We start from the raw sequence: 27,050 nt of genomic DNA on the forward strand, positions 1-27,050 counted from the left end.
AACTGGGCTTTCTTTTGCAATGTATTTTTTCCTTTTCTACCTTTTCTAGTGGCGCTTAAGGGAACGAGCATTAGTTACAGGAGCAAGTTTTAATCTGAACGCAGTGTGGTGTAAGCGTTGTTGTGCGCGGAAAGTGTTTTGGTTTTGATAAACTGATCAGCAGAGAAGTGTAACTATGACGTAAAATGTTTTGATTGATTTACATTAAATGTTCTGTGTAAAATAAATTTGATACTGAAACGAGTGTAAGAAATGGCAGTATAAAGAAGTTATAGACAAATTATAAATATTGTAATTACAATTATGCCAGACAGAGTGCATTGAAATTGTGCGACGGGTTATATTTTGTGCAAGTTTTGTTTTGGACAAAGTGAACAGTCAAATTGAGCGCTTTAAGTGCAACACAAACAAACGGAGGAAAAACACAGAAAAAAGGTGATGATGGTGGGAAATTGGTACGGCGCTCTTTTCGGGGCCGGCCGTACGACGGCACGACCCTCGAGGCCGATCGGGGGCGGAGGACTGAAGCGGTTCATCAGCATCGGCATCCTGCTACAGATCATCGCCAATTGTGGTAAGTGCTGAACATCTTCATACCACATCCCCATCCATGGTTCGATTTTCCATGACGGTTTCATGATGTGCCATCGTTCCCCGGTGCCTGATCATTGCGTTGCGGTTAAGCTTTCGCAATGAGTGCGTCCTTTAGTGTGCTCTACAACAGGCGATTTACAATACACACATCACACACCGCAGCGTGGAAGCGGAAAAATGGCTTGGGAAAAGGGGGAAGAGAGAAAAAAATATCACCGCCCAACTTAACCGCAACCGAGCACCGGTTTAATGATGTGGGAAATTTGAAGCAGTCATCATAAAACGCTTCCCTTTTTCCCGCCCTCGCTTGACAAATCCATCTCGCATGTTATTGCACCTGGTTTTCGCCGCCGTACACCGCAAATGGAATGATTTCGATTTTATTGGACAGAAACATTCGGTTGAGCCCATTAGTTTCGACGCTGCTGTCGAGAGCTACCGAGAGCCCGGTTCCGTGTGGTGTGCGTGGATATTGTCCAGTTTGGCAGGATGCGTATCGTAATGTGCAACATTAGGTGGATGGATTAGGCCGTTCAAAGAGGACAGCTTTCCCGGGACGGAAAGTAACACTCGTGAAATGAATGCTTATGGATGTTTGCATGGAATGTTGTTGAAAGTCGACCCGGATGGTTCGAATTGTTATTGAAATGGTTTATGGTTAAACTGAAATATTTACTGGTTTATGGATGGACCTTGTTTTGTCGTCTTGTGATTTTGAGATCAATTTTGGAAACTCTTCCTGAACCTAAAGGTAAAGGTAAAACTTTTACAAGCAGAAAGGCTAAAAGCTTCATCCGATTCATGGGATGCCTGTGAACTCTGAGGACTCCGACTATTGCTCGAAACTTATTGTTCCAGTTAGATCGAGTTATGCTGGTCTGACCAACCGACCCATTAGTGTTATTACTTGTCCTCCCGCTCGGGAAAAGGCATGCGCCGCCAATGACAATCGCCACAACCCGAACATCCAATATTCACTGCACTCCGCTGAGAAATGGATTTGTAAAAGTTACATAGCGAAAGTTTCCACAGCAACGGACCACTTTTCCACTACATCCCAAGTGCTCCAGTGGTGGACGGAAATCTTCGGCAAGGCCATAAGTCCCCTGCGGCTTACGACTTACCAACGGGTTTTTCTGGAACAAAACATACATATGAACATTCATCGGACGACATTTTTCGTGCGTTTTTGCTGATCCAGAGTGGTGAGGTGTAGTCATGTGCAACGGAGCAACAGTTCGATGTACCTTTCGCCCGGAAGGATAGCCCGTGTCAATGTCGTGCAAGAGTGTGTCGTGCGAAATGGATCATTGGATGGACCATGCGATGAAGGCGTCTGGAAATGAAGGCAGGCAGGGTTGCGCTGGAGATTTGTTGCAGATTTTCACCGAATAGCGTTTCGTAAGCAGTCGGGCCGCAACTGGAGCAATTGGAACATGATTGTCCAACGCTCACGTGGTATGTGTAACGTGGAAAATGTGTCATTCGATGGGAGATTTTCTAATAGCTTGCATTTCACTGCAAGGTAATTTTAAGCTTCCACAAACAAGGTTTTTGGTCAAAAACATCTGCAAAATAGCAGAAAACGTCACATTCTGGAATGAACAACTTATTTTAGTAATAAATTACAGCAAATACATCTATTCTAGCAAATTAAGCTAGAACTTTAAGGTCCTTGAAAATCAGCATTGTGTTTTAATTGTGCCTTTTTTATCTCGGAATAAAATAATTGCATGGAAGAGTGTAATTTATGCAAGTGGTTTTACACCAATTTTTCCTGCTTTATACAGCGAAAATATTTTTCTAACATTTTACTAAAGCGAACGAACGAAATAGATCGTGGGTAAACTTGACCTCGCAGTAATTTGCTGCATCGAGTGCATTTGGAGTTCATGTGATGTGGCATCACCGCGCACGTACTTTGCATTGCAGCACGGTAATACACCAACCCACACACATACACACATACCCTGGTATGGTGCATCCGTTTTGGGTGGACGAGTTCAACCGATCTGGCGTGTACCGTTTTTTCCCCGTGCTATTATTTTACCAAACAAACTCTTCCACTGGCGATGGTGGCGAAGGAAACGGCCAAAAAATGAAAACCTCATTTTTCTTCCCACCGAAACAGTCCCAGGAGCGTTGGTCCGGAGCTGGTATACCGTGTGGCTGTTCTGTACTTTTTTTTTCTTTCGCCCATATTCGGACATGAAATCCGAGCCACGTGTGCATTCATCAAATAGCATTAAACGGAATGGTTTTTCGGGCGCAATCGTTTTCTGCAGTTTGTGCAGTCTGCTGCAACGCCAACAGGACCGTTCCTTCCCGTAGCATGGCGTAGGTAGATTGACCGTTTTCACCGGACGGTTCACTGAAGAGCGGCGAAAAGAAAGGGGAAAAAAAAGAGAATCAGAAAGAAAACAGTTTCAACACTCTGCAATGAATTCAACTCGTTAAAACGGTAGGAAAAAAGTGCAATTGATAGAAAGGCCGTGGTTGGCGCTTCGGCATGGAGTAAAATACCTCACGTTTTTATTCGCTTGCATTACCGCGTGCTACCGTTACGGTTTTCCCGGTTCAACATTACTGCACTTTAACGAGTTTGTTTTGCGCCACGTAAAAAAGTCTTGTTTGGTTGAAGCAGCTCGTACGTAGTCTGTTCAAAAACTGGAAAACAATCATGGCCGTGGTCAGTTTCTTACCTTAGTTTAGTGACTTGCGCGCTTTCAGTTACGTGTTCCTTTTAGAACTTCATTTTGCGTGTATGATGCATATCTTCGTTTGCTTTTCGATAGACATATTTTACATGCGGTTTGCAAACCTATTCCATGGAAACTGAAATTCATCGTCAAGGTTTAGTAACGTGTGTAAAATGTAAAAATAATCACTTTCGTACCAAACCGACGCAAGCTGATGGTGAAAGTTATGGAATCTTGCAGTTTGCGAAAACGTAGTACTTGCGTTTTCTGAGCGTTGAAAAAAAACTGTTGAACGGAGTTTTCTCGTTAACCAACCACAAGTAGGAAGAAAAATCAGGAGTCAAATCGCCGGCAGGGCGGGGTATGCAAAAGGGTGTTCTAGTGATTCCCCGGTGCAGCAGTGACTGTGAGATTTTTTAACGACGAGCGAAGGAAAACGCTGGGGAAATGGTTTGAAAACAGGTCACTCTGGGTTTTGCGGCACATTTCGTGATCCTTTAACCTTTTTCACGCACTGCCACACGCAGGATCTGCTCGGATTGGAGGTTAGTGGATGGTACCGGGTTGAAAACTTGTAGGTTTTCCAGTTCGAAAAAAATGAAAGAGAGAGACAGAGAGAGCGAGAGTGAAAGAAAACCCATGATCATGATAACAGATAACGATGCGAACGGTCTCGGAATGACTGGGTGAAAAGGCACTTCTGCGAAGGATGGTGTGAAAATCCTTCCCCGAGACCGGTTGTCGTCATACTTGATGTTCGAACAGATGGGCAAAAGTAAAAAAAGAAAAACAAACCATCCATAACCGTGCGGTAAAGGTTCGGCACGGGAAAGGAAGGATCGCATCGGAAAGGGTGACAGGAAGGCACATTCGTCGCGTTACGACGGAAAACGCACCGAACGGGAAAATGCCGGCTCGGCCGAGGCTGTTGCGTGTACCGGCTGTTAAGATGGCTTATCAGATACATTCGCACGCACAACCACGTACACACATACTCAAGCGCGCCCACGCTCGGTGTTGCGTGAACCGTTATCGATTGGAAATGCTGATTTTTTTTCTCCCTCCTTTCCGGTGAAGCGGGTCGAGCCATCCGGGTTGGTACGCAACAGGAACTAAATCACATTAACGAAAGCGTTTTGGTGGAACTTTGCAGTGGGATAAAAAGAAACGCCGAGAAGTGGCTGGTAAAAGGATGACAACGGCGTTTCGTTTCGAGGTGGGGTATGTTTCACAGCACAATAAGTTGTTTTCCGATCGTATATGGCTCGATTGGAGTTTTGGGAGGTATGAGCAGCTCTTTAAAGCCTCATTTTGCTTATTAAAGGTTTAATTTTACATCTGATTTTGTTTGCCAGATAAATACTTGTTTGGTTGGTTGAAATAATACCCTGCTTCAATATAAAAATCTACGTAAATTCTTTGATCCTCGAGATTCTCTGATTCTTTGATCATCGAGAGAAAACTTTTTAACATTTTTTTTTTTCAAACCAAAATGTCCATTTGCATGCGCCTTCATTCAATCTAGAATTGAACATCTTCGAAAAACAGAATGCCGACTCCTGGTTTTGGAGAACAGCAAAACGTGAAACATACGGCTTCGGAAAAGTTAAGGACGTACCTCCCGAACCCCCGCACCATCGACCGGAAATCCTTCCCATCGTCAACCAACCGCTACTGTCGAGAGCTCAATATTTCACACCCCAACCACCCACAGTCGGCGTGAAGAGCGCCGTCTTCGCCGTCGTACACTTTTGCCACGGCCAGGCAACGAGGCGCACTAATACGCTTATCAAATTCCAACCGAAATAATAAAATGTGTATTTTTACGGGCGAACGATCCGAAGCGGAAAGCGACGGGTGGGGAAGGGGGAGGGGGGCGTGGTTAAGAAGAAGGTTATCTCTTGCATGTGAAGTAGTGTACGGCTGGCGAACTGGCACCGGAATCAAGTGGAAAACGGAGATAATATCCGAGCGAGTTGAAAAGTGGTTCCAGCCGTGGGAGCGTGGGAAGGAGGATCGATAGGAGAGTGTGAAGTTAGCCTCACCTCACCCCCACTCCTATGGAAGGTTGGTTTGGTTGTGGTTTTTCCTGTTGCGCGTGTTACATCCGGCCTTCGGGAGGTACCGGTTTTGTCGTCGAATCGTTTCGCCTTGGCCGGGCGCACTGCAAACTAGTTTGTTAGTTTCAGGATGTTTCAGGTTTCCGGCTTTTAGGAAGATTAAACTTTCCCCCGCAGGGCACCCGTTTCGGGGCCTCCGTACCGCAGCTCGGGTCACGGGCATTTTTGCATCCCGTCACGAAGTGTCCTCCGACGGGGTTTTTGGTCCACCGTACCGCAACGATTTTCCCGGAACGTCACGGCAGCTGCCGGTTGTGATAGTTGACGGTTTGAGGTTTCCCGAAATCGTTTTCGTAAACGACGTGGGGAACGCGCTTTACCCCCCGCCCCCACACCCGCAAGGGCCTCGGCTTGGCGGGACGAGCCATATCGTGGTTCGATTTATTTTTATTTACTTTTGCTTCGAGCTCGGAAAACGGATAGAGAAATGCAGCCGGAATGGGCCACCGGGAACAGCTGGCGTGTGTTTGCTTGTGGCTGTGGGAAGCATCGGTTAAGGGAACGTTTGGAGCGCTCCGGTCCGGGAAAATGGTCGGATTTTGGGAGGAAAAACAAAAACCGAAAAGAAAACACCATCTAATGGCGTGGAATAATAAAAGGTTGATGGCCAACAGTTTGTACTGAAATAATAAATACCGCCATCATCAAAGACCATCAATAGAATCATGGGACTCATTTGACTTTGGTTCATTGTCGGTTCGATTTGCTTCGCTGCATATTTTCATAGCTTGAAGTAATTATTGAACATGTTGCAAAACAATGTTGGTCAGTGCGGGCAGTGGAATGAATAGAATTATTCCATTTTCTGAGAATACTCTATTTCCCGGAGGATATTATCCATCGTTTTGCGAAATTATTTCTTCGAAATCTTTAGATTTGTATCGAGTTTCCAAATTGTGATTGTTTGATGTGATTTCACTGAGATTCATGCTTCAATGCATTGATATTAAAAGCTTTGATCTGTTTTACGAATCAGACAATTAGTTTAAACACACTTCTGCCAATTTCAACTTAATGAACTCCTGTTCTTTTATGTGATGTAAAAATGAACCGTTCGATGTAACGTATTTCTGCCCATCATCACACGCCATTATTAGTTGCCGTGGCGTTTTCCAGTTCGGTGATCTTTTCCGTTGCACAACAAAATCCCGACCATTCAAGCGAGAGGCCACACATTAAAGGAAGATGTTTGTTTATCTCTCAGCCCAAGGGTTGTGTTGGATTCGGATCGGGGATTTGTGTTCCGTGTTCATCGGGCTCGGGGACGGAAGGCGTCGCCGATCGTAAACAGCTTCGAGCAAATGGGTGCAAGCCTGCGCCCCGGAAATGGCCCTCCTTTCCCGAACAACGGCCAATGGGATATTTTAACAAGTCGAGGTTCGGGTTTGCGGAACCGTACCGGGTGTTTGGGTGTGCTCTGGCGTTACTTTGCCCTCGTGTCTCGTGTGTGCGTATGTTTACTGCCTCTCGTCCCATCCCTCCGGTGTTCACTGCTTGCCGGGTAACGGCCTCAGTCAATTTATTACTTCATAATTGCCACCGAAAGCGAGATGGATGTGAGACTGATGGTGATGGAAAAGGGTTTGCATGCCGGCCGAGAAACGTGATACAACGGAAGACCCGGGGCCAGCTGTTGGATTCCGGAGGGCGGAAGGTTGCACTGCACGTTGGGAGGATTCACTTGCGTCCGCGGTTGATTTCGCCTTTGGAACATGGGATTTGCAAATAATAGCTCGTGTACTGCACGGGCCGCGTCCGGGCCTTAATTAGAAACGCATGTAACCGAATGGTTTGGCGGTGGGCGTCATTGCGTGCATTGGATGGGTGTGTTTTGCGATGGAGTTTGCCGAACAAACATTCGCGGTGCATGCTAGGCTGGGTTGGACCGTTTCGAGCCCCTTCCAAATCTCAAAAATCAAAATCTAAAACCCACACTAGCTCCACGTCTCCCGGGCGAGTAGCTCAATGTATCATCATGACCATCGGACTAAGGTCCTGGCGAAATGCATAAAGTTGGGGGCGAGTTACGAGGGGTGAAAATTGGAAAAAGTACCCCGCCGGGTGACTGCTGGTTGTGGAAAATAATCATGAAGGAAATTTATCTGTCAAGCAATGGACAGCCACCATAAGTCTGTCAAGCGAGCGGTACAAGGAACGGAAAAACTCGTTGCTCGTGGTGTGCAGGTCTAGCTGGGATGTTCTTTGGGCCGGTGCAGTTTTCAACCACAGCACAACCGGACTCGCAAAGCCCAGAGGGAGCACTCGGAAACCCCAGGGTCATAACTTTTCCCATTTTATTAAGCCTCTCGCTGTGCTACCGAAAAAGGGTTCTGCCACGCTCGGCTACAAATGAGGCCATCGGGTTGCAGTCGGAAAATTTCTCGCCAAACGGGCCAAGTGGCCAGTGGCAGCAAGGGGACACATTGGACCACTTGACCGAGTAAAGGTTTGCGCGCTACGAAATGGACCGGACCGAACTCGGTCACAACAAATCTTCAAACCGGAGGTCTGTCCGAGCCGCAGCTGGATACCTGGTGGCCAGGGAAAATGGACCCCTGGTTTGGGGTTTTCAAAAAATGTGGTAGTCAAAAAACCAGTGTGGGAAAAGGAAGGTCCAAACATCGACCAAGTCGGTCAGTCTTCGTACATAGATTATGCCAAACACACTGCACGACGACCGAAAGAACTGCCGAAATCACGTATGCCATACGTTTGCTCGGCCATGGCAATAAAGTGGAACCCGATCGGCAACTGCACCGGCTGCATTGCTTTGGATCGATCGGGGAAAAGTTTGTTAGTCTCGTGGTGAAAAATAGAACCGGAAGGTTTTCGTAGAAACTCTTTCTTTCTCACAAAATTAGACACATGTTCCTGCAGAATCAGTATATTTCTCCCAAAAGAAAAGAAGTGAGTGAATCAGTTTGAGGGCAAATAACTTGAACATAGTTTAATTTGCTCGCGAAGAAGTCCTGGAAAAGAGAAACATCGGCAAAATCAAGTTCAGCTGGAATTTCAGTGGAGCTTTCGTTCAAGACGAGTTCTCAATGCTGTGTAAACTATCGAATAATTTGTCGAAAATGCATCCGTTCAACCGAATTAAGCTTTACCAACGAAAAGAAAAAGTTGGCAACAGAGAGTGATAACTATTCTCGTTTTGTTTTTGCTCTAACCTTAATTGCGCGATGTCTATACGATCGATCGAACAGTCGAGCTGTTTTTCGAGTTAATCACGTATGTGAAAGTTGCCTTATGCGTATTTGAAGTTTGTTTCAAAGTTAGACGTTGTATTGGTAACACTCTTGCTGATTGATTTATTGAAGTGAAATAATTTGATTGAATTAAATTGTTGTTCCCCACTTGGATGAAAACTAGGCGACCTTTCTGTATTCGAAAGTATTTTATATAACTTTCCATATTATCTTGCTTACTGTAACAATGTTAATGAACTACATTTTACTTGATAGTTATAATGTCCTGAACCTTACTTTTAAAATGTATGCCAAAAAATAAAATTAAAATTTAAATTCTACTATCACAAACTAAAACAAACTGGAATGTAAGGCACAACAAAGTTATAAACTATCTCATATCAGCCGCATTTCTCACGGCCGCCAGGTGAACTGAACGTAACGTAAATGAAGACATGGGGTAAAAGTTTCGCCCGAGAAGACGATATGGAAAACAACAAACCAGACGAGAATGCTGGCAGCATCGGCAAGCCTTCTGCTGAAACACAGTTGCATCCAAAAACCGAGTTGCAATCCTCACAAAGCAGCGGAAAACCGGACGAAGGAAAACTTAAATGAGGCAGTGCTGGATACAACATTCTCTCACTCACCAACACACACACACACACCCAGGCACACAGGGCCAGTGGTGACAGGTAGGGCAAAGGGAAACAGTTACCGAAAAGCGGTGGTTCCCGGTAACGAATGCCACGACTTGCTTTGCTTGCTTGCTTGCGGAAAAGCAGAACCCACAAAACATAGACCATCTCGACATCATAATCAAATACAGAAGTGCAGCAAAATGGTGTCCTGTATCGAATGAATGGAAAATGAGCCCACGATTTGCACTCGCCCGTTTCGCGTTCGCGCCAGCGGTAGGGATGAAGGGATGGGGCTGCCTTTTGTGCTGGTCGAAGTGTTGGGTATGTTGTGTCTACATACATACGGTACGCGGCGTCTGAATGAAGCGAAAAAGGCATGACTAAAGGCATATTGTGCATGCGGTCGGTGTGGAGAAGTGCAATAAAAAGAAAAAATACAACAGAACGGGTTGCTTTCGCGAGAACCCGAGCGAACCGGCGCGCTTTTTCTTTTATGCAACGAAAAAAGCCAAAACGCTAAGCTACGCTGGCAGCGTAAATCGGATGGGAAAACCTCGAAAGCACCGTCTGTGCCGTTTGTCTGGATGCTGGCTGGTGGTGGAAAATCTCAGCGGTCCGGGCATGGCTTCTTTTTTTATTTTTCAAAAAACATCCAACCCCCCTCCAATGAGCGGCTTTGTGGAGTAAATTTGTTTTTATGGTGTAATTGTGTTTATGGTGTTTTGTAAACAGCATGGCGCATTGTTAATGGTGACGCTGGCAGAAACAGCACTCATTTCAAGCGAGTTTTGCTGGCATCCTCTGCGCCCCCTTTTCCAACCCGCTTACCTTTCGCCCGACGAAATTTCGGGTTTTCGATGTTGCTTTTATTTGCGAAACATCGGGTGGGCGGGGGAAAACTCTCTCCTCCACCAGCCGTACGCTTTTCCGTACATTATTGGTTTAGTTTTGCCGTGTGCCAAAGATGCATGGTTTTTCTTTTTTTGGAACGGCAAACCCTGGTCTGTTGGAAATTCAGCCGTTCGGGTGGAAAAGAAAAATGAAAAGCTTAAGTATTTAAGCCGGTGCCGCAGCAACGGTTTCAAGAAAGTCTGCACCGCAATCACCGCTTCGAGTGCGGCAGCGTGAGGAGCTTTCCTCGCCGTGCCGCTTTGTCCGCGCCGTGCTCGATGTCACTAATTTGTATAATTACTCCAGCTCCAGTGTTTCGTCACGCCAGCTGCTCCGCAGCTCACGGCTCGTGATGCATTCGACTCTTTCCGCAGTCAGAAGAAAGACGACTTCACTGCAATTCGGTGCAGCAGTCAAATCAGCATACAGGGAAACACAGACAGATACACACACTCATTCTGCATTCTGCAATCAGCCTGTTTGTGTCATCTCGTCTGCGAAAGGGCCGGCACTCAAACGGGAGGTTTTCGGTTGCTTGTGGTTTGTGGCAGCGCAAGTGTTTTCCTTGGGGAAGGGCTGGGTTCGAAAGGAAGCGGGAACGGGAAGCTCTTCGTATGCGGTAAGATGTGCGGTGGTGGCAAGTGGTCCCGGAAAAAGGGACAGAAGACAGGTCACATGATGCCTCGCTCCCTTTTCTCTTCCGTGGGAGAAAAAGCTCTTCGCGCGCGTGGGAAAATCGGGACACAGCCCGAACTACACAGGGGGGCAACCTGTGGAGAGGGGGCGAACGGAAAGAAAACGGTCGCTTCCTTTAGCCGAGATTGGCGGGAAAGATGTTTGTGAGAAGATTGCGAAGCAAGTTACACGTTTGGGACGCGTTTGTTTCCGTGCCCACCGGAGGGTGCTTCCGTGAATGGAAGTTGCAAGTGAATTTAGATTGCCAGCGGCACACCACGGCCAACTTTTCCCTCCCGTCTCACTTTCCCTTACCTTACGATGAGCAGTTTGTGGTTTTGAAGCTGAAAACTGTGGCCGTGCGGTGTAAATATTGGCCAACTGGTTTGTACACCATTTGGGGAAGCGTTGGGAAATTCAGACAGGATGAGAATGGTGGAAGTATTTTGCGAAAGGTATTCTTACCCAGCGTTGTTGTTGTTTGGTTTTGGATGAGCAATCGACCAATTTATGGTGGTATTATGGATAACACTAAAATAAAACGACGATTTGACTTTACACTATTACAGAAAGAGATGGGAGAGGGCTCTAATTGTATGTGCTGAAAATTATCCTCAAAGGTTCAACTGTTGGTATATGTTGTAAGGCATCTAGGGAAATTAATGTTCGTACTTCTTGTGACTTATTTTTCGTGTGTTATTAACTCACGTATTTCTTTAATTCAATTTGTTGCTTATTTTAATCGTGAGCTTCTAAAAAGAAAATACTGGCCATGGGATTAAAACACAACTCATGCTCCAACGTCGTTCTCGAAGGATAATCACAGAAAATGCTTTTCTAATTCTTTTTCAAGCCCTAATTCAATGACAACCGAATCCCACGAGGCAAAATTTGCTCATCACTCGTTCCGCGCAATCATGGTTATGTGCAAAGTTTCAGTTGAATTTTCCCTTGGGCCGCCGTGAAAAGCGACTCGGATCGTCTGCGTGGGCCGTTAACGTTTGGGTGTTGAAACCCGTTGGTCCCATTAGAATCCGATTTAATGGCGCGTGTGTACGTTGGACCGAGGGTCTATTTCTCGCTGTTGACGAGACGGTGACTTCGTCTAGGGCCTCCCCCTAATTACGGACTATCTTTGCCGGGTAGGCTGAACGGACGGAATGCAGCCAAATTTTGTGCACGCAAAGCAGGTCCTCCGGTCCATTATGAAACTATCGATTTCTCGCCGGTTGAACCTAGCAACGGGTTGAGGGTTGAGGGTTGAGCGACGTCTCACGTTCGTCTGGGATTTATCGATTTTGTCCTAGTCGCGTCCTTGCCGTCTGGACACGGTGGTCCGACGGATGACTACCCGAGCTGGCGTGCGATAGTATTCTGGGAATTTCCCGAACGCCCGCGCAACGAGGCCGCGACGGTGAACATCGATGTCATTAGCAAATGGAATTTCCCACGATGAACGCGATGGAAAACGACCTGCCGACAGTGGTGCAATTAGCCACGGTCCACGTTTAATGGCGGACGGTGTTGTGTTTCAGTTAGGGTTTTCAATTGAGTCCCAGCTACACGGAAGTTTTCCCAAAATCCTTCAACCAAAGTGACCTGCAGGGTGGTAAATATGTACCCATTAACCGTGGTTGGTTTCTTCCGGTGGTCAATCGTGCTTGAATAGAACTTGTTCGGAAACACGTGTATCGTATGCCAGGCCCGGATATTTTGGAACAAACCCACGAACGGGGCTCGAGGGAGAATACGGAGGAAAAAGGGAGCTTTCCGAAACGACCAGGAAAAATACCCGTATACACACACCGGGTACAAGTGGGCCAAAAAGTAAAACACAACAATGACGACGACAACGGTGATGACAACAGTGAAAGATAAACATTAGAAACAGAGCAAACTCGCAGCAAGCGTTGGGAAAGACGGGAAGAGAAATGAAAAAAAAAACCGGAAGGAAGTTTCCCGAACACGCGTTCGCTTTGGGATGCGCTTCTATTTTGCCCAGTTTTGTGCCCGCAATTTTCTCACAATCAGACTCGCACAAACCAATGGTACGTACCTTATCGGGGTTGGTCCGCCGGGAAAGGTTGGTGTGTGTGTGTGTGTGTGGTTCCCACGTACCCGAGGATGGCGAGCCGCGAGGCAAACGGAAAGGACAAATAAAAGTTTTACTGTTTGTACTACAACTCACCCGAAACCAGCGCCAGCGATCTTTTAAGGGCCATTTCTTTTCGGCCACCTAACCCCGAACCGAAAGTCTCGCAACCTCATCTGCGGGCCGGGAAAAACATGGAAAAGCGGAGACGGTGACGGAGGTGGGAAGGGAAGAAGAAAAAAAATGGAGCGACAGACGAAACATTCGGGAAAATAATCCAGCTAAGAAAACTGGTTCGTTCGTTCGGCCTCGGCGGTGCGGTTGAATGCTGCACCGAATGGAAAAGCATCAATGACACCCCGACCAAGGGCCGGACGTTCCGTGGGCGCGGGGCAGAGTGCGGAGCCGTCGGGTGGACGGAAACTCGGTGGGGCACCAAAAAAGTTTGAAGCTTTTATCTGACTGTTTTGGAGCCGGGAGGGTTTTTTTCCATCCTCGCACTTTATATCTTGACCTTTTTCACTTCCAAGGGGTAATTGTACGCTTTTTTAACTTGCTCATTGCTTTTTGAGTGGCGCCCGAATCCGACGGCGAGGGAGAGTGGGTTAGTACCGGGAAACCGGGGGAGGAAAGTGGTTTGTAGGAAATTAGATTTATGTTCTGTTTGCTCAGGCCGTTTCCCCGTTTAGTCTTTGTGAGAATTCGGCAAGCTTTTCGGTGTGTGTGTGTGTGTGTGTGTGTAGAGGGGTTTTTTCTTCTTCACCGACTTGTTTCATTTCATCTCGATGTGCTGGGTTTTTGTTTTAGTTTCTGGTATTTTTACCCCTGTTCCGTTTTCCCCGCCCTACCCTTGGAAGTCGCCGACCGTGCCACGGGATGATTTGTGAGGAGTTATTTAAAAAGGAGTGTCGTAAAGCTGTCCATTACAGTATCACTCTTGGTTCGGTGTGGAAAGGAGAAAGAAAGGAATGCAAAATTTTGTTTGACTTTGTTTTTGTGCGGCTGATGCCAGAAGCGTCGGCTTTCCGCTGAATGAGATTAACGAGCGACACGGGAGATTAGGAAACTCCTCGGAAATAGTATTTTATGGGTTTGTTAATTAAACGAAAGGTAAAAATCAAAACAACACCTACGCTTTTGGATAATTGCACAAAAAAAATTATTATCCTTTTTTGATAAATATTACTTACCCTTTTGATTCTTCTCTCTGTTGAACGACGTGAACTGTTTTACAAAAGTTAATGATTTTTTGTATATTATCTGTAAAAGTACATTTAAAATGTAACGCCCACAAATGTTGCTAGTCAAAAAAATTTTCTTGGCAACTCAATGCTGTTTTCGGTGAGTAAAGTTTCCTTGTAGAGTTATGTAAGCTGTTTGCATAAATCTAAACAGAGTTGAAAGTGTAACGATAATTGATGAAAATAACTTGTAAACTCTTTAAAATACAGAAATGTTTACTTACGGAAAAGTATGTTTAGATTTAATCACCACAAACTGCGGGCAAATAATACAAATTCATTCATTTAGATCATGTCTAAGAAAAATTGGTCGTTTTTTGACGACGTAATAATTCTTCGAAAACAAGTCTGCTCCAAATCGTCTGTAGTAATTCTTTTCCTAGCCATGAATTGTTAGCGTCTCCAAGGATACGAACTGTGAAACGGTCATTTGCGTGCAACAGGGTAGAGCGTCTGCCAGGATTGAAAACCTTTCGAAGAATCGCTGCCGCCTCCGCTGACACTCCCAGGCAGGGCGAAGAAAGTAATTGCCCGTGAACAATCTCAGATGACCACTCTCTGGTTGATTCTTGCGAGCTCCCGAAGGGCTCGGCAGCTTAATTGAGCGAACTTTTCGTTTGGGGCCCATTTCGGAATGCCGCCTGCTTGTGTGGAATGTAATTTTCTGAAATGGCTCCCGGCACTTTGCCCTAGGTCTAGCGCATGTGAAACGGAGTGAATCCACCGTCGTATCCTGGCCGCAAGGAGTTGCTGCCGGCGAACCTACGCCCGTCTTAGGCGTAATCTCGTTAATTAAGACCGATACGATTGACTCACACGCCGCCTCGAGGAATTGTGTGTGCGTGCGATGGTGAAATGTTGATATATTAGAGGTCCATTGGGTCGACTCGCCGCGGCCATCGAGCCTTCGAGCAATGCGTCCCTCCGGCAGCATGAACCACACCCGTGACTGATTGTATGCGGTTTGCGATAATGGACCCTTGCCCCGAGGGGGACAGCAGGGGCTAATTACAGACCGAACCCCCGTCCGAGTGGTGCCAATAAAATTACGCAAATTATTGTCCGCTGGGCGCTGCGGATGTGGCCGGCTGTCTTGCGTGGCGCTCCGGCGTTCGTTCGTTAGGTGCGGCCATTTGTCACGAACGGTGCGTGCGGCCGGTTGCGAGCCGTCAGATTTGGGCCGCGTTGTTCATTACGCCAGGCGGTTTATGAAGATGTGCTTTATAAAGGGGTAAAAATGTAACTCGATTGAATAATTACGGCTAATGTTTTATGCGGGAAGCTAATGCTGGTTGGTTTATCCAAGCGGAGGTGACATCAGTGGTGACTTTTGTTTTCCAAATGTGGTTGTCACTTTTGAGAGAATTTTCGTCTCTGATTTTGATCCTTTGTCTCTTATCCTTGAAAATATAATTCTCTTAATCCTTGAGAATATAATTACATTTAAGATAATCGGACAAGGAATTTTCCTCCATACTACACTATTTATTCATAAAAATTTATTATTCCACGAATATTGTTTCAATTTTTATAAATTTCTGTATTGTGGTCTAGGCATTTTTTTTTTAATTTTATTATAATTATTATTTAATTATGCCATGTTGGCATTACAAAGTTCAATTACTTAGCAAACTAAAAATCTATCTGAGAGACTGGAAATCGAAAGAAGTGGGGACGGGAAAGCGATAGAGGAGTTAGAGAAGGTTAGGAATCGATCGCACTGCCTCAAAGTTCCAAAACATACTTCGTCTTGATAAATCTTAGAAGTTCACATTCACATTGGCCAACTTTCCTACGACTCTATCATAAACGAACAAAACGGAGATCATCCCCGCAACGCTTGGACAGAAACCGCCCATCACACATTTGTTGCTCGTGATCGTACGGAAAAGTGGCATAAGAAGATTAAATGCCCCGTTTTCCCTTTTTGGGCGGTCCGAAAGTTTTGGCTACACTAGCTTCGGGTCGAAGCCTAGGGGGTCGCCGTTCGGCGAGCTCAAAGTTTTCCCTCATTTCATTACCGCCACTATGCGATACGGCTCTACCCCAGCATTTGGCTTCAATTAATGCGAGGTTTCGCCAGGGCCAGCGCCTTCCGGGCTCAACATGTGGCAACGAATGGGAGTTTGGCAAAGTTCGGCAAGTGCGTTGATTCCACTCTCCCCGGGACCGCGTGAAGATTGATCCGTGCCCGTCCCGCCCGGTAAAGGATCAACCGACAGGGCCACAGGCACACACGCACATATGCAGAGCCAAATCCGAATCAGCCGTAGGCCAGTGTCCACACGTATAAATCTTGTTTCCGCGCCAGAAACCACCATGTTGCTTGTGGTACGGCTCGCTCAACCCGTCCTCAAGCCGTGGTGTTGACCATTTCGGACCGGACACTACGTGGTTTTTCCGGCCATCGGCCACTGTGTGTGTGTGTGTGTGTGGGTGTGGGTGTTGTAGCAAAGTTTTGCCACTCATTTGTTTGCGGAAAAACATCAGCAAACCCCCCTCGCAATACATCGACCGGTTCCGAAGGGTTAAGCAACTTTTCCGTTTTGATCTCCGGGACGCGCAAAGCGTCCGTTCGTCCGGCTTAAATCAAGTCCTGAATTTGTCGGCCAACGGCGCTCGGTTCTTCGTCGTTCGGCCGCAAAGCCTCCTGCAGGAACAGTGTTTACCAACTAATTAGACAACGGCACCGGACAGCGGGCAGCTCGGTCCCGAATTGGTGGCATGTGTAGTAAACAAGCTCAGCAATAACAACAACTCTTCGAAAACAATCTCAGTCGAGGAAGCACGCACACACATACACATACATACAGTGAAGATTTGTCCGTGTGCCGTGGAAAGGTAGTTCGTCGGATGGTGAGTGGTAAGTGTGCCGCAGGGAACTCGTTCCGCAACCGTACTGAAGGAAGTGCGCATAAATCTTATGCTAGCTTTCGACCACCACTCAACCCACACGCTGTTCTGGGTAGGGTAAACTGCTCCGTAGATGAGTTGGGACCCAACATACACACACATATACTAACAGAAAAACACTAATTAATGACCGAGCATCCTTATCGTCTGCTTCGAAACTGCAACGAAATTTTCGACAACCGAAACCGACTCGCCCGTCATAAAGTTTTCCCTATTGCCCTTGCGCCAAGGGAAAACTGTCGGAAGTGGAAAGCCGAGACACGCGAGGGTGTTGAGTCGAAACCAACAAATTGACATAGACACGCCGGCGTGCTAGACCCGGTTTGTGAGTATGTGTATGTGTGCTCGTCTCCGGCGAACGTCGGAATGATTGCACTTAATTAATAGAATATTGAGCAGTGCAGTGTATGGCTTGGTTATTTCCGGGAACCAACACCAAAACTGGGACGAGACTCATGCCTAACCCGTTGTCGATGCGCCAAACGCAACACAGACGAGGATTTGGTGCGGTGGAAGTCCTAGTGGTTGCCCCCGGGGGTGGTGTGTAATGTGATCCTTTTTTCCGAACCTAGCATTGAGCGAACCTGAAGCAAAACGATGCAGGAAAAAGGTTTGTTTCGCTCGTTCCGGGGCAGACTTTTTTTGTGTTTTGTGTGGGTTGTACATGCAAACAAACCGTGCAGATGAAGATGGCGTTTTGGCTCGGTAGCACCCAAAACAGGCCGGGCAAACAAATGCAGAATGAACTCGCACGTCGCAACACGCAAGCACGATCGAATGGCAAACGAACTGTCTGTGTGTCAGTCTGTGGCCGAGTATCTGCTGAGATGTGATTCCGAATTCGCTTCTTTTGGTGCGCTTTTTGCGGGCTGTGAAGATTTTCGCATCAGCTGAAGGTGCGGCGAAGGACGCACATTTGAAGTTTTCCTGGAAACCAGGGGACTGTCGGCGCATTGCGGATGCTTTGGGCAAGTTGATCGTTGTTCAAGTAGAACATTGTTCCATAATTAAGCAAGCACCTTTTAAATGTATATCTAAGTAAAACCGGATTGATTGGAAGATGGAGTTTTTTATTTCAAAGTTTTCTAGCAAAATGTTATTTCATGCTCTTTTGTACAATAGCAAAAAAACGAGTAAAAAAAACGAAGCAATATTAAGAATAAACACTTCCACTCCAACACATGCAGGTACATAACATAAATTTTGATGGTTTTCATAGCTTATAATTTTCCATGTGTGTCAGAGACATAGCGGGTTCAGTTTAACAAACATGTTTTTGAAGAAAGCTTTATTAAAAATAATATTTTTATAACCTTTTCTTCGGCGGATTTAAAACTTGTTGTAGACATCTGTTCAAGAGTTGGATGTCAATGCATTTTAAATCAAACACTAAGTAAATCAATTTGTTTTGGTTTTAAGTTATTTTATTCAAAATAAAGTCCACACAATGAGAACTGAAATAAATACTTTATGATCCAGCTTCTTATGTCTTAAAAAGGATTCGTTCCAACCTTCCTCAATTTTATTGAGTATGACTAACACGATGGAGTTTGCTGCCAGTTTTACTGTTGGGTTGAAGGCGACTTTTTTATCCCCAACCGATCCCTTTCCTTTCCCTTCCTTCGAGTTGGGCGAGTTATTTTTCACATAATCTCATTTCTACCGCTTTCCGACGGTTCCGGAAGGAAAATAAACATATAAACTTCCCGCTCGCATGTGCGCAAACCGCGCGCAAATACGACACTCATGCCCCCATGCACCCGGTGCGGTTTTTCTTCCGGGCGCCACCGAAAAGGTTGCTTCTTACGGCGGCCTGCCGTGGGAGGATGTGCTGCACCGAAAAGTGCTACCAATTTGACTTCGAAACAACCCGGTTTGCCACACGAAACTCGATGCCCTGAATGGCACTATCATTTGAATTTGCGCTGCACCGGCGTGGTTGGAAAGTGTTCTCCTTTGCCAGCTACCACTTTCTCCCGGTTTTCATCGCATTCGAGCGTTGAAACTTTAGTCCGCGAGCTTCGGCCAGACGGTATACCGGGGTGGCCAGACACGACTGCCGAGATAGCTTTTGATGTTGCTCATTTTTATTCCATTCTGCGGTGCCCTCCTCTGGCCCAAATACCACTTCGACGCTCCGTTTTCCGGGCGAAAGTTGTATTGATGTTCTCGTTATTCAAATGTTTAATGCTACGGTTGGAAAGTTGGCAGAACAATCACGACCGCCCGTCTTCTATCCCGGGTTGTGTACCGCGCGTGAATGGATTCGAATTCACTTCCTCCAAAGGCAATCGTGCGCCTCTTGGGTCTGGAGGAAGGTGAGTATGGTGGTAGTGGCACGGCAACAGCGACGATAAGTCACCATTGGGCCATAAATTAATTCAACCAATCCGTTTGGCCTTGGTACGGAGCGGAAAATTGATGGCGTGCCGTAGTTGAGATTGGAATGGATTGCCATCGAAGATCGAAGTACGGTTTTTACACCGAAAGCAATGGCGCACGAATGCTGCTCGAATTGCGAACACGATCCACGTTCGCCGAACGGTTTTCATGGCCGTAGGAAATAGATTTCTCCGAATGCATTTACAAATAGATGGCGTGAACTCACAGCAAGGTCACCGTGTGATAATATTGAATGATTTCAATGCCATTCTGTTGTTTCGTAGAGTTTACGATGGAGCGACCTTTGAATTGAATTTACGAGGAAATACATTACTGAATGAGGGTTATTTTCTTGATAAGAACAAATTATGAGGGTTTTGTTGAATTCTGCATACTATTCAAGTAGGAAATATAAATTAATTTTACAAAAGACAAGCTTCATAGAACTGCTGACTGCATTTATGAATTGCAGATTAAAAATGTCAATCAATCATCCGATTTGACAGCAACCCGCGGCGCATTACACGCGCAAACTTCCGGCAAAACACATGTAATCATGTCCAGTCCCGTGTCAACGCCTGTGGGATTCGCCGAGCTTTTATAACGCAAATCCGTCCCGGAAACAACGAACGACACTGAACCGAGCCTTCCTCCTCGAAAAGTGATGGTTGGACAAATGTGTTTGGGCAGGGTTTATGAAAATTACATGATTAAATCACGCCAATTAGTTTCTCCCCGCGACGCTTCCGGCATCCACGATGGGAGTCACCCTTCGCTGTGGCTAAATGGAAATGAATGTTTTAGTAAAGCCACACCTGGCCCGTCGCGAATCCGGGACTTCCTGTCAGCCAAAAAAGTGTTTGAATAAAAAGCGAAGCCCGCTCCGGTGTGTCAGTGTTCGAGTGTGAATTTGGCTTTGGTAGTTTTCGCTTTTCCCTGGCGCTTGCTTCCGGGACCGGAAAAGTCATATCGTTTAGCACCCAAGGCTCGATGTGCGGAAGCGTATGGTGAGGGATTTTTTTGTCATTCAAATCATATCGTCTTTCCATGGGGAGTGCTAATGAAATCGCGACTGCGGAGGGGATTAGTCCACCGGTCCCTAACGGTTAATTATGGAAATGCACTATTTCCGTGCGAGTGGCTGGTAGTTCGTGTGGAACTGGGGATTGTTTTGAGAGAGATTTGCGAGTTTAATGGTGTGTTTCTTTTGATTTAGGTACGTGAAGGGTGGCATGTTGGTGTTTTGTTTTCCGACAGCTTGCGACACGATTTTTCATCAAGCTAGCCATGAACTAATTTCCCTCACTGTCCCCAGGTGACACGGGCGTTGCGTCAAACCGTCACTCCAGTTTCCGCTCCGGCACGCTACGACACTCGGTGGGGGAAAGTGCGATAAAGTTGGACACTTTCCCCTGGGCAAGACAAGGACACCGTCCGGCTTTTAAAATTAATGCTTCGTTTCGCATCGCTCAGCTCTCCTTGCACCGCACACGTGTCACGAACGCTTTCAATTAGTGCAAATTGAAGAAACCGGTGAGGGAAATGAGGAAAAACTAAGCGAAAAGAAAAAAGGTGTCGTGGTTGGCACACTTCACGCCGGTCGGCGGAAAGGCGGACACGACCGGAAAACACGCATATCGAGTCACATTAATGTTTGATCCATTTGCACCGCGCCACGGGGGATGGCAAAAAAAAGTGGGATGAAAAGAACACGACACACATAAATGGATGAAACGAAGTGGGGCGATGGGAAAACCGTCCCCCGGAAGTGGACCCAGGCACACCGGTGCGGGAAAAAAGCACCGGCCATTCCGTTGATTAGCGTAATAAACCTCGATTCATCTAATTATCGAGACAAAAACGTTCCGCGAGTTTGGCGTGTGTTTCTTTTTTCTTTTTGAAATGAAGTAGTGGTCACGAAGGACCTTTTAGGCATAGCGGTGCCATGTTTTATGTTTTTTTTTTTAGCGACAGTTGCGAGGGAATGTGCGGAAAATTCTGACATGAAAAAATATATGCCAAACGCTTGGTTGAGAAAGGCCAAAGTCGTCATTTCGGTAATTGCCAAAGCGGTCCGCGGCCAATCCCTGATGGGTTTTAATGTGATTAAGTGGGATTAATAAAATTATTATTACATGTACACACAAACATCGCGTGGGGCCTACCCCGGGGGACAGTTGCTGTTGGAAGTGGCGGTGTTGCGGCGCTTCCGGAGTAAGTAATGTTCTTGACTTGTAATTTATTGTCCGAAGTGCAGAAGAAGTAACAGTAATTAAGCTTTATAAGGTGGGTAGCGCACGGTACAAGGGGTAGTGAGATGGAACGGTTTTGCCGTGGGGAGTGGTGGGTTCTTAACGAAGGTAAAAGATACTGACCAGAAGACAGATAGCCCCGCTTGAGATTCATCGGACGGTTGGGAGGCACTTGGAAAATTTAATTCACTTCAATACCATCGTTTACGAATGGTTCCTCCTGGAATAGGGATGTTGTTGTTTATATGTTTTTGTTTTCCTCATTAGAAGAGTTCATTGGTTGAAATTGATCAAAACAAAAAGAATATCGTTGAAACGGACAGTCCGCCAAGGAGTTTTCTAAGAACAGATTTAAACAGAATTCTAATAAAAAGGATGATCCGTATACCAAAAGTGGGAGGCATTTATTTGCCGACAATTTTCCTTGTAAAAATGGCTTTTTTCAATCTTACTCGTTCCAAGATACGCCTCAATCACCAAATGGAGGCGCCCGGTGTTTTACGATGGTTTGTGGAATTCATGCTGTATATTAAAATTGTTTGATCGTTAAAACTATTTTTTATCAAACAAGAGTGCAAGAGTATATTTGTTTAATAAACACAAGAAAAGGTTAACTAATGGTCTGAAAGACTAAAGGACTGAAAAATGTTTTAAGACACATACAAAACCAACATCTTTTATTTGTATTTTAAAGTATTAACATTTCTATAAGTTTATTCAAACAAAACAATTCTACTTTGCGCTACGAATGTTTTAAACAAGCCTTTATCATTAATCACATGTGAAAACAACAATTCTCAGTCTACAAATCATGAAGCCCAAACGGGCCAGAAAATGACCGTACAATAAAATGCCCCGTCCCATAAAGTATACAAAATTTTTCCTCCTCGCAAATATATACACACTCACACTCACATGACCTGGACCTGACAAGCACCCGAACCGTTGGAGATAAACCTGTACCCTATTGTGCAAACTAGCGCCCTGCTCCTGCCCGCGCCCGAAGGAAAGCCACCTTCGCCTTCCGGACGCCCTGCATCCGACATTACACGCCTCGGTAACACTTTGGCCACTTACACAAATGCGCCCTGGGTCGTTCTGTTTTAGTATTATTATTACTATTATAACCGAAACTATTTGTGCATGTTAATTTATCACCTTCCGTCACCCGAAGTGCCCCAGGTTCCACCCGGGAGGTTGGTCACCCCGGTCAAGGAAGGCGCATTGTACTGTCCGGGGTCGGTTGTCCGCTTTTATGGCCCCTCTTGCAAACCCTGGCCGATGGGGTGGGGGAGGGGGTGGCAGTGACTGTGGGACCTGACCAGTGCCACTCTTTTCCACCCCCGCACCTCAAGCGCTCCTTCGAGAACAAAAGCGAGATCATCCGTTCGGCCATTTCTGCAGCACTACCAACGCCCTCTACATTAATGCCCCTCCCCCCCCCCCCCTCCCCCTTCGTCCGTTGCCTTCCCGTTGGTGTTTGCCTGACGCTTCGAACAACTCCTGGGCGCGTCCATTTCGATGCGGGCTATCGTCTGTCAGTCAGCTCGCCCGAGAATGACAGACTGTCCTATTTGCGAGGCTGTGTGTGTGTGTGTGTCTGGTTGCGTGCATGTGTGGGGATTTTATGACGCTCACGTGATGGTGGCAGCCTTCAAAAGCCATCGCCGGGAGGGGGAGGAGGGGGTGAGTGACCGGTATCGGGCGCATGGGTTGAGCCCATTCGTTCTCTTTAACGATAATGTACCGTTCTCTCGTCTATTGTGTGTCTACAGTGGCTGTGGTTGCGCTGATGTGTTCATTGTGCATACACGTGACCGATGGGAGGGACGAAAGAGAGAGAGGGGAGTGCTCGACAAGGCGCGTTGGACGTGGCCCGGTGTAACTGTCGTTTTATGGCGCTCTGAGCACGTGATTCACCCCGGACAGGATGGACAGCGAGTTGGCGCTCGGGTTTCCCTCGGTTTCCTCCGCCTCCTGGATCTATTTTTCGGGACGTTTCTGTGTCATGAGTATGAGGATTTTCTTTTTTGCACGGGCTTTAACCTACCGATCCATGTCCGTATGCTTCATGCACATGATCTGATGAAGGAGCATGCAGTTGAATAAAAAAAACAAACTCAAACGCGTAACGGACGAGAAGGGGTAAAACAATGTTTCATGCAAATTAAAACAACATCCGACAATGAGAAAAATGTCCGTTTTTGTTGTGTAAGCGGGTATTTTGAATAAAGACTGACAGCATTTAGTAGAATATATTGCAACATTGGCTGTTAAATAATTCTGATGTTTTGTTATTATGAGTTACATTTGGGGAAATGATTGATCTCAGAATCGCACTGATTGAAATTGTATGCAAGTTTTGAAACTTTCACATAACCGTTTTGTTCTTGTGATCATTTTTATATTTTAACACCATGATGAAGCATTTGGACAGAAAATATGGCTTGAAAATCGTTCATAAATGCGCTTCAAAAGCTAATTTTATTAAAATGGAAGTAGAGGAAATGAAAAGCTTTCCCCCATCTCCCATCATAAAAAACCGTGCTTCCCGTGGAAATCCAATTGCAATGTAAATTGTTTTTCTCCGACCGCTGCACAGTCATCGAAAACTGAATAAACAGCGGAAAGATATTCACCCTGGCGAGGCTCATATTTGCTACTCATTTTCCGCTTAATTTCATCTAAAAACATCTAATCAACTCCAGGATATTATTTCTTCATGTTCATTTCCTCCCGCCGTCGAAAGATGCCGTCACAACAGAATTCGCTTCGATTTGGCTTCGGTTTCTGTCTTCCCGGTGGATCTTTGGTGGCCGTACAAATGTTGAAATGTTTCTACACTCCGTCGAACTCGCAGCACTACGACGAGACCGTTTCTACCGCGCGGGAGAAGGGCGCATCCTGGCGCGAGCTAATTAAAATTATGTGATACTTTTCCGTCGGTAGGAAGCCACGCCAAGGTGTTTCGAAGGCCGGCTAAAGTGATGAGCTTCCGGCACCGGATCCGTGTGCGCCGTCTGAAGCTTTAAATGCGATCAACCGGAACAACAAACGCAGGAGGGAAAAAAATAAAACATTGTGTGGCGCAACTAATAAACTTCGGGACAAATTGTGTTTCGTGTCTCATTTCGGGCCATCGTTCGAATGACTTTGCGCGTGCCGGAGTTTTTTTCTCTCCTGTTTTTGTGCTTATTTATTCCAGCGAAATATATTCTAATTTTTAATCATTTTCTTCTCGAGCACCCCTCGAGCTGTTTGTTTGGCGTTTTTCCTCCCGCCGTCCTTCCGGATCGGCGTTTTACCGTGGGTTCGGGGATTTTTCGTCGACGATTTCGTTCCGTCAGCGATTCGTTGCCGACTCATTGCGCCGTATTGTCGCGCTTTTTCGCGATTCCTCCTCACCCATCCCTCCCACCATTGACAAACGGTACCATCCGAATGGCATTCCAATGGGAATAAAAAGATAAAAATTATGAAAACAGAGATTGGCTTTTACATCCATCCTTGCCGCCGGCCGTAGCCCGCCGCCTGTTGTCATGTTGGATCGCGGAAAAAAACCTCTTACCTCGCCGAGGAAAACCTCCCACCGCCCACCAGGGTGGAAGGGAACCGTGGAGGATGGGCCGGAGCAAAGATGGCGCGCTATTCCCGGTTGCCCGAGAATAATGACATTAAAAGCAACGGGCGGCACAGGAAATAGGAAAACTTTTCAATTTCTTTATCGCGTGCGAAATGCTCCCGGAACTGTCTCCATCTCTCTTTCTCACATTCTCCTCTTTTTCCCTCCCTTTATCATACTCCCCGCCCGTTGGTAGGAAATGTTTTTTGACGATTTGTATTCAGTTTTCCCGGCCGAGTTTTCGGCGACAGCACAGCGTGGTGGTGCTGGAGTTCACTCTTGATTTGTGCAGGGAAAGTCCCGCGGACAATCGCTCGCGACGGGTGGGTGGGTGCGAGAATCGGCGGGATATTGGTTTCTTGAAGCGTTCTGGCGGTCTCACAACGACCGACTTGAAGGCCCTTCGGCGCTGGCAGCAGGAAAGTAAAGTTTTTCGCCATGCGACAAGGTCGTCGTCGGTGCTTCTTCCGATGAGGAAGCGGAAAGGAAAGCAAAAACGCGCTTTACGCTGGTGTGGTTCCATTCTCGTTCCGCAAGCGCTCGAAACGGCGCTAGTGTTCTGGCGCTTGGTTGGGTGGAATTCGGCAGCGCAGCATCCACCGAAACCGACACTAAAAGCTCCGACAGAACCAGCATTAATTTAATTAACTCAAGACGCTCGAGAGTCACACAGTCGGTGCAAAGTGGTGTCGTTGAGTGGTTCAATTTCTCATTTAAATTTCAAAGTTTCCCACCAACTTGCGACTCGTTGGAATAGTTTCGCCCCATCCTAAGAGGAGTTTTTTTGCAAGCCTTTTATAGTATCCTTGAGCTCTTTATGTATATTGTGTTCGCATGTAATTCGTTGTCGGTGATGTGTGGTTTTAAAATATTTGGTTCTGAAACGATTTTTGTAAATTTGTGGAATCTAGTTTAAATTGAAACGATACGAGCAAATTATTGTTCCAATTGAATTTATAAACTTTGAGCAATTTCTAGAGCTACGTATGATCCTTAATTACTAATGGTATTTCAATTAGTGGTTTCAATAAACAGTATCAGAATATCAAATTAGCTTTTTGTGCAAGTTTTTAACAGCTACATCAGAATAGATATTTATAAATAGCTACATGGAAGTATTGTTGGCCATTGTTATTAACTTTACGACCCTGTTGAGGTTTTGTTTTATTACAAAACTTCAAAGAAAATAAATCCATAAAAAAATATTACCACATCAAGTTACTTATTCTGTGTAAAGTGCAATGTGTGCAAATAAAACTCGTTGTTTCATTAAATAACTGTTCACCTAATTCGTTCGTAGCAACCTTTCCAGGTACTTTATTCTACAAATGGTGCGAATATCGCCCTCAAAGTAGTTAGCTATTACACCGAAACTGGATGAAGTGTCCGTTTTCCCTCGTTCGTCCAGTAGAATGTTCGCAAAAACGAACGAGATGACATGTTTTCCCCGCGGCCAACACACCGTTTTGTTCCGTGCGCGGAAAATTTCATCTTCCACCGATCATGGAGCAGGCGATGGGAAATTACGTCAATTCTTTTTATCATCGCATTCGATTCCGATGAGAAACGAGCTGCGATGGCACAAATCTTTTTCTTGTTTGTTTTTTTTTTTGTGTTAATTCGTTCCGAGCAGAAAACGGACAAATGAAACACCACAATCACGTGCCGGAAGTCGCGAGAAGGGACAAGGGAGACTGGTGCGGTAGATGTGGCCGACTCGGAAAGGACGCTCCACGATGC

At 46.0% G+C, this 27,050-nt stretch overlaps 1 protein-coding gene across 1 annotated transcript in view; it reads left to right on the forward strand.

Annotated features, from left to right (window-relative positions):
• The first annotated feature begins 441 nt into the window (after positions 1-441).
• LOC131260746 (uncharacterized) overlaps positions 442-27,050 on the forward strand; it is a 106,590-nt gene continuing 79,981 nt past the window's right edge. Inside the window, exon 1 of the mRNA XM_058262553.1 lies at positions 442-574. Coding sequence (XP_058118536.1) covers positions 442-574 — 133 coding nt within the window. The remainder of the gene's footprint in view (positions 575-27,050) is intronic.

Source organism: Anopheles coustani, chromosome 3 (assembly GCF_943734705.1).
Source record: "Anopheles coustani chromosome 3, idAnoCousDA_361_x.2, whole genome shotgun sequence".
NCBI lineage: Eukaryota > Metazoa > Arthropoda > Insecta > Diptera > Culicidae > Anopheles > Anopheles coustani.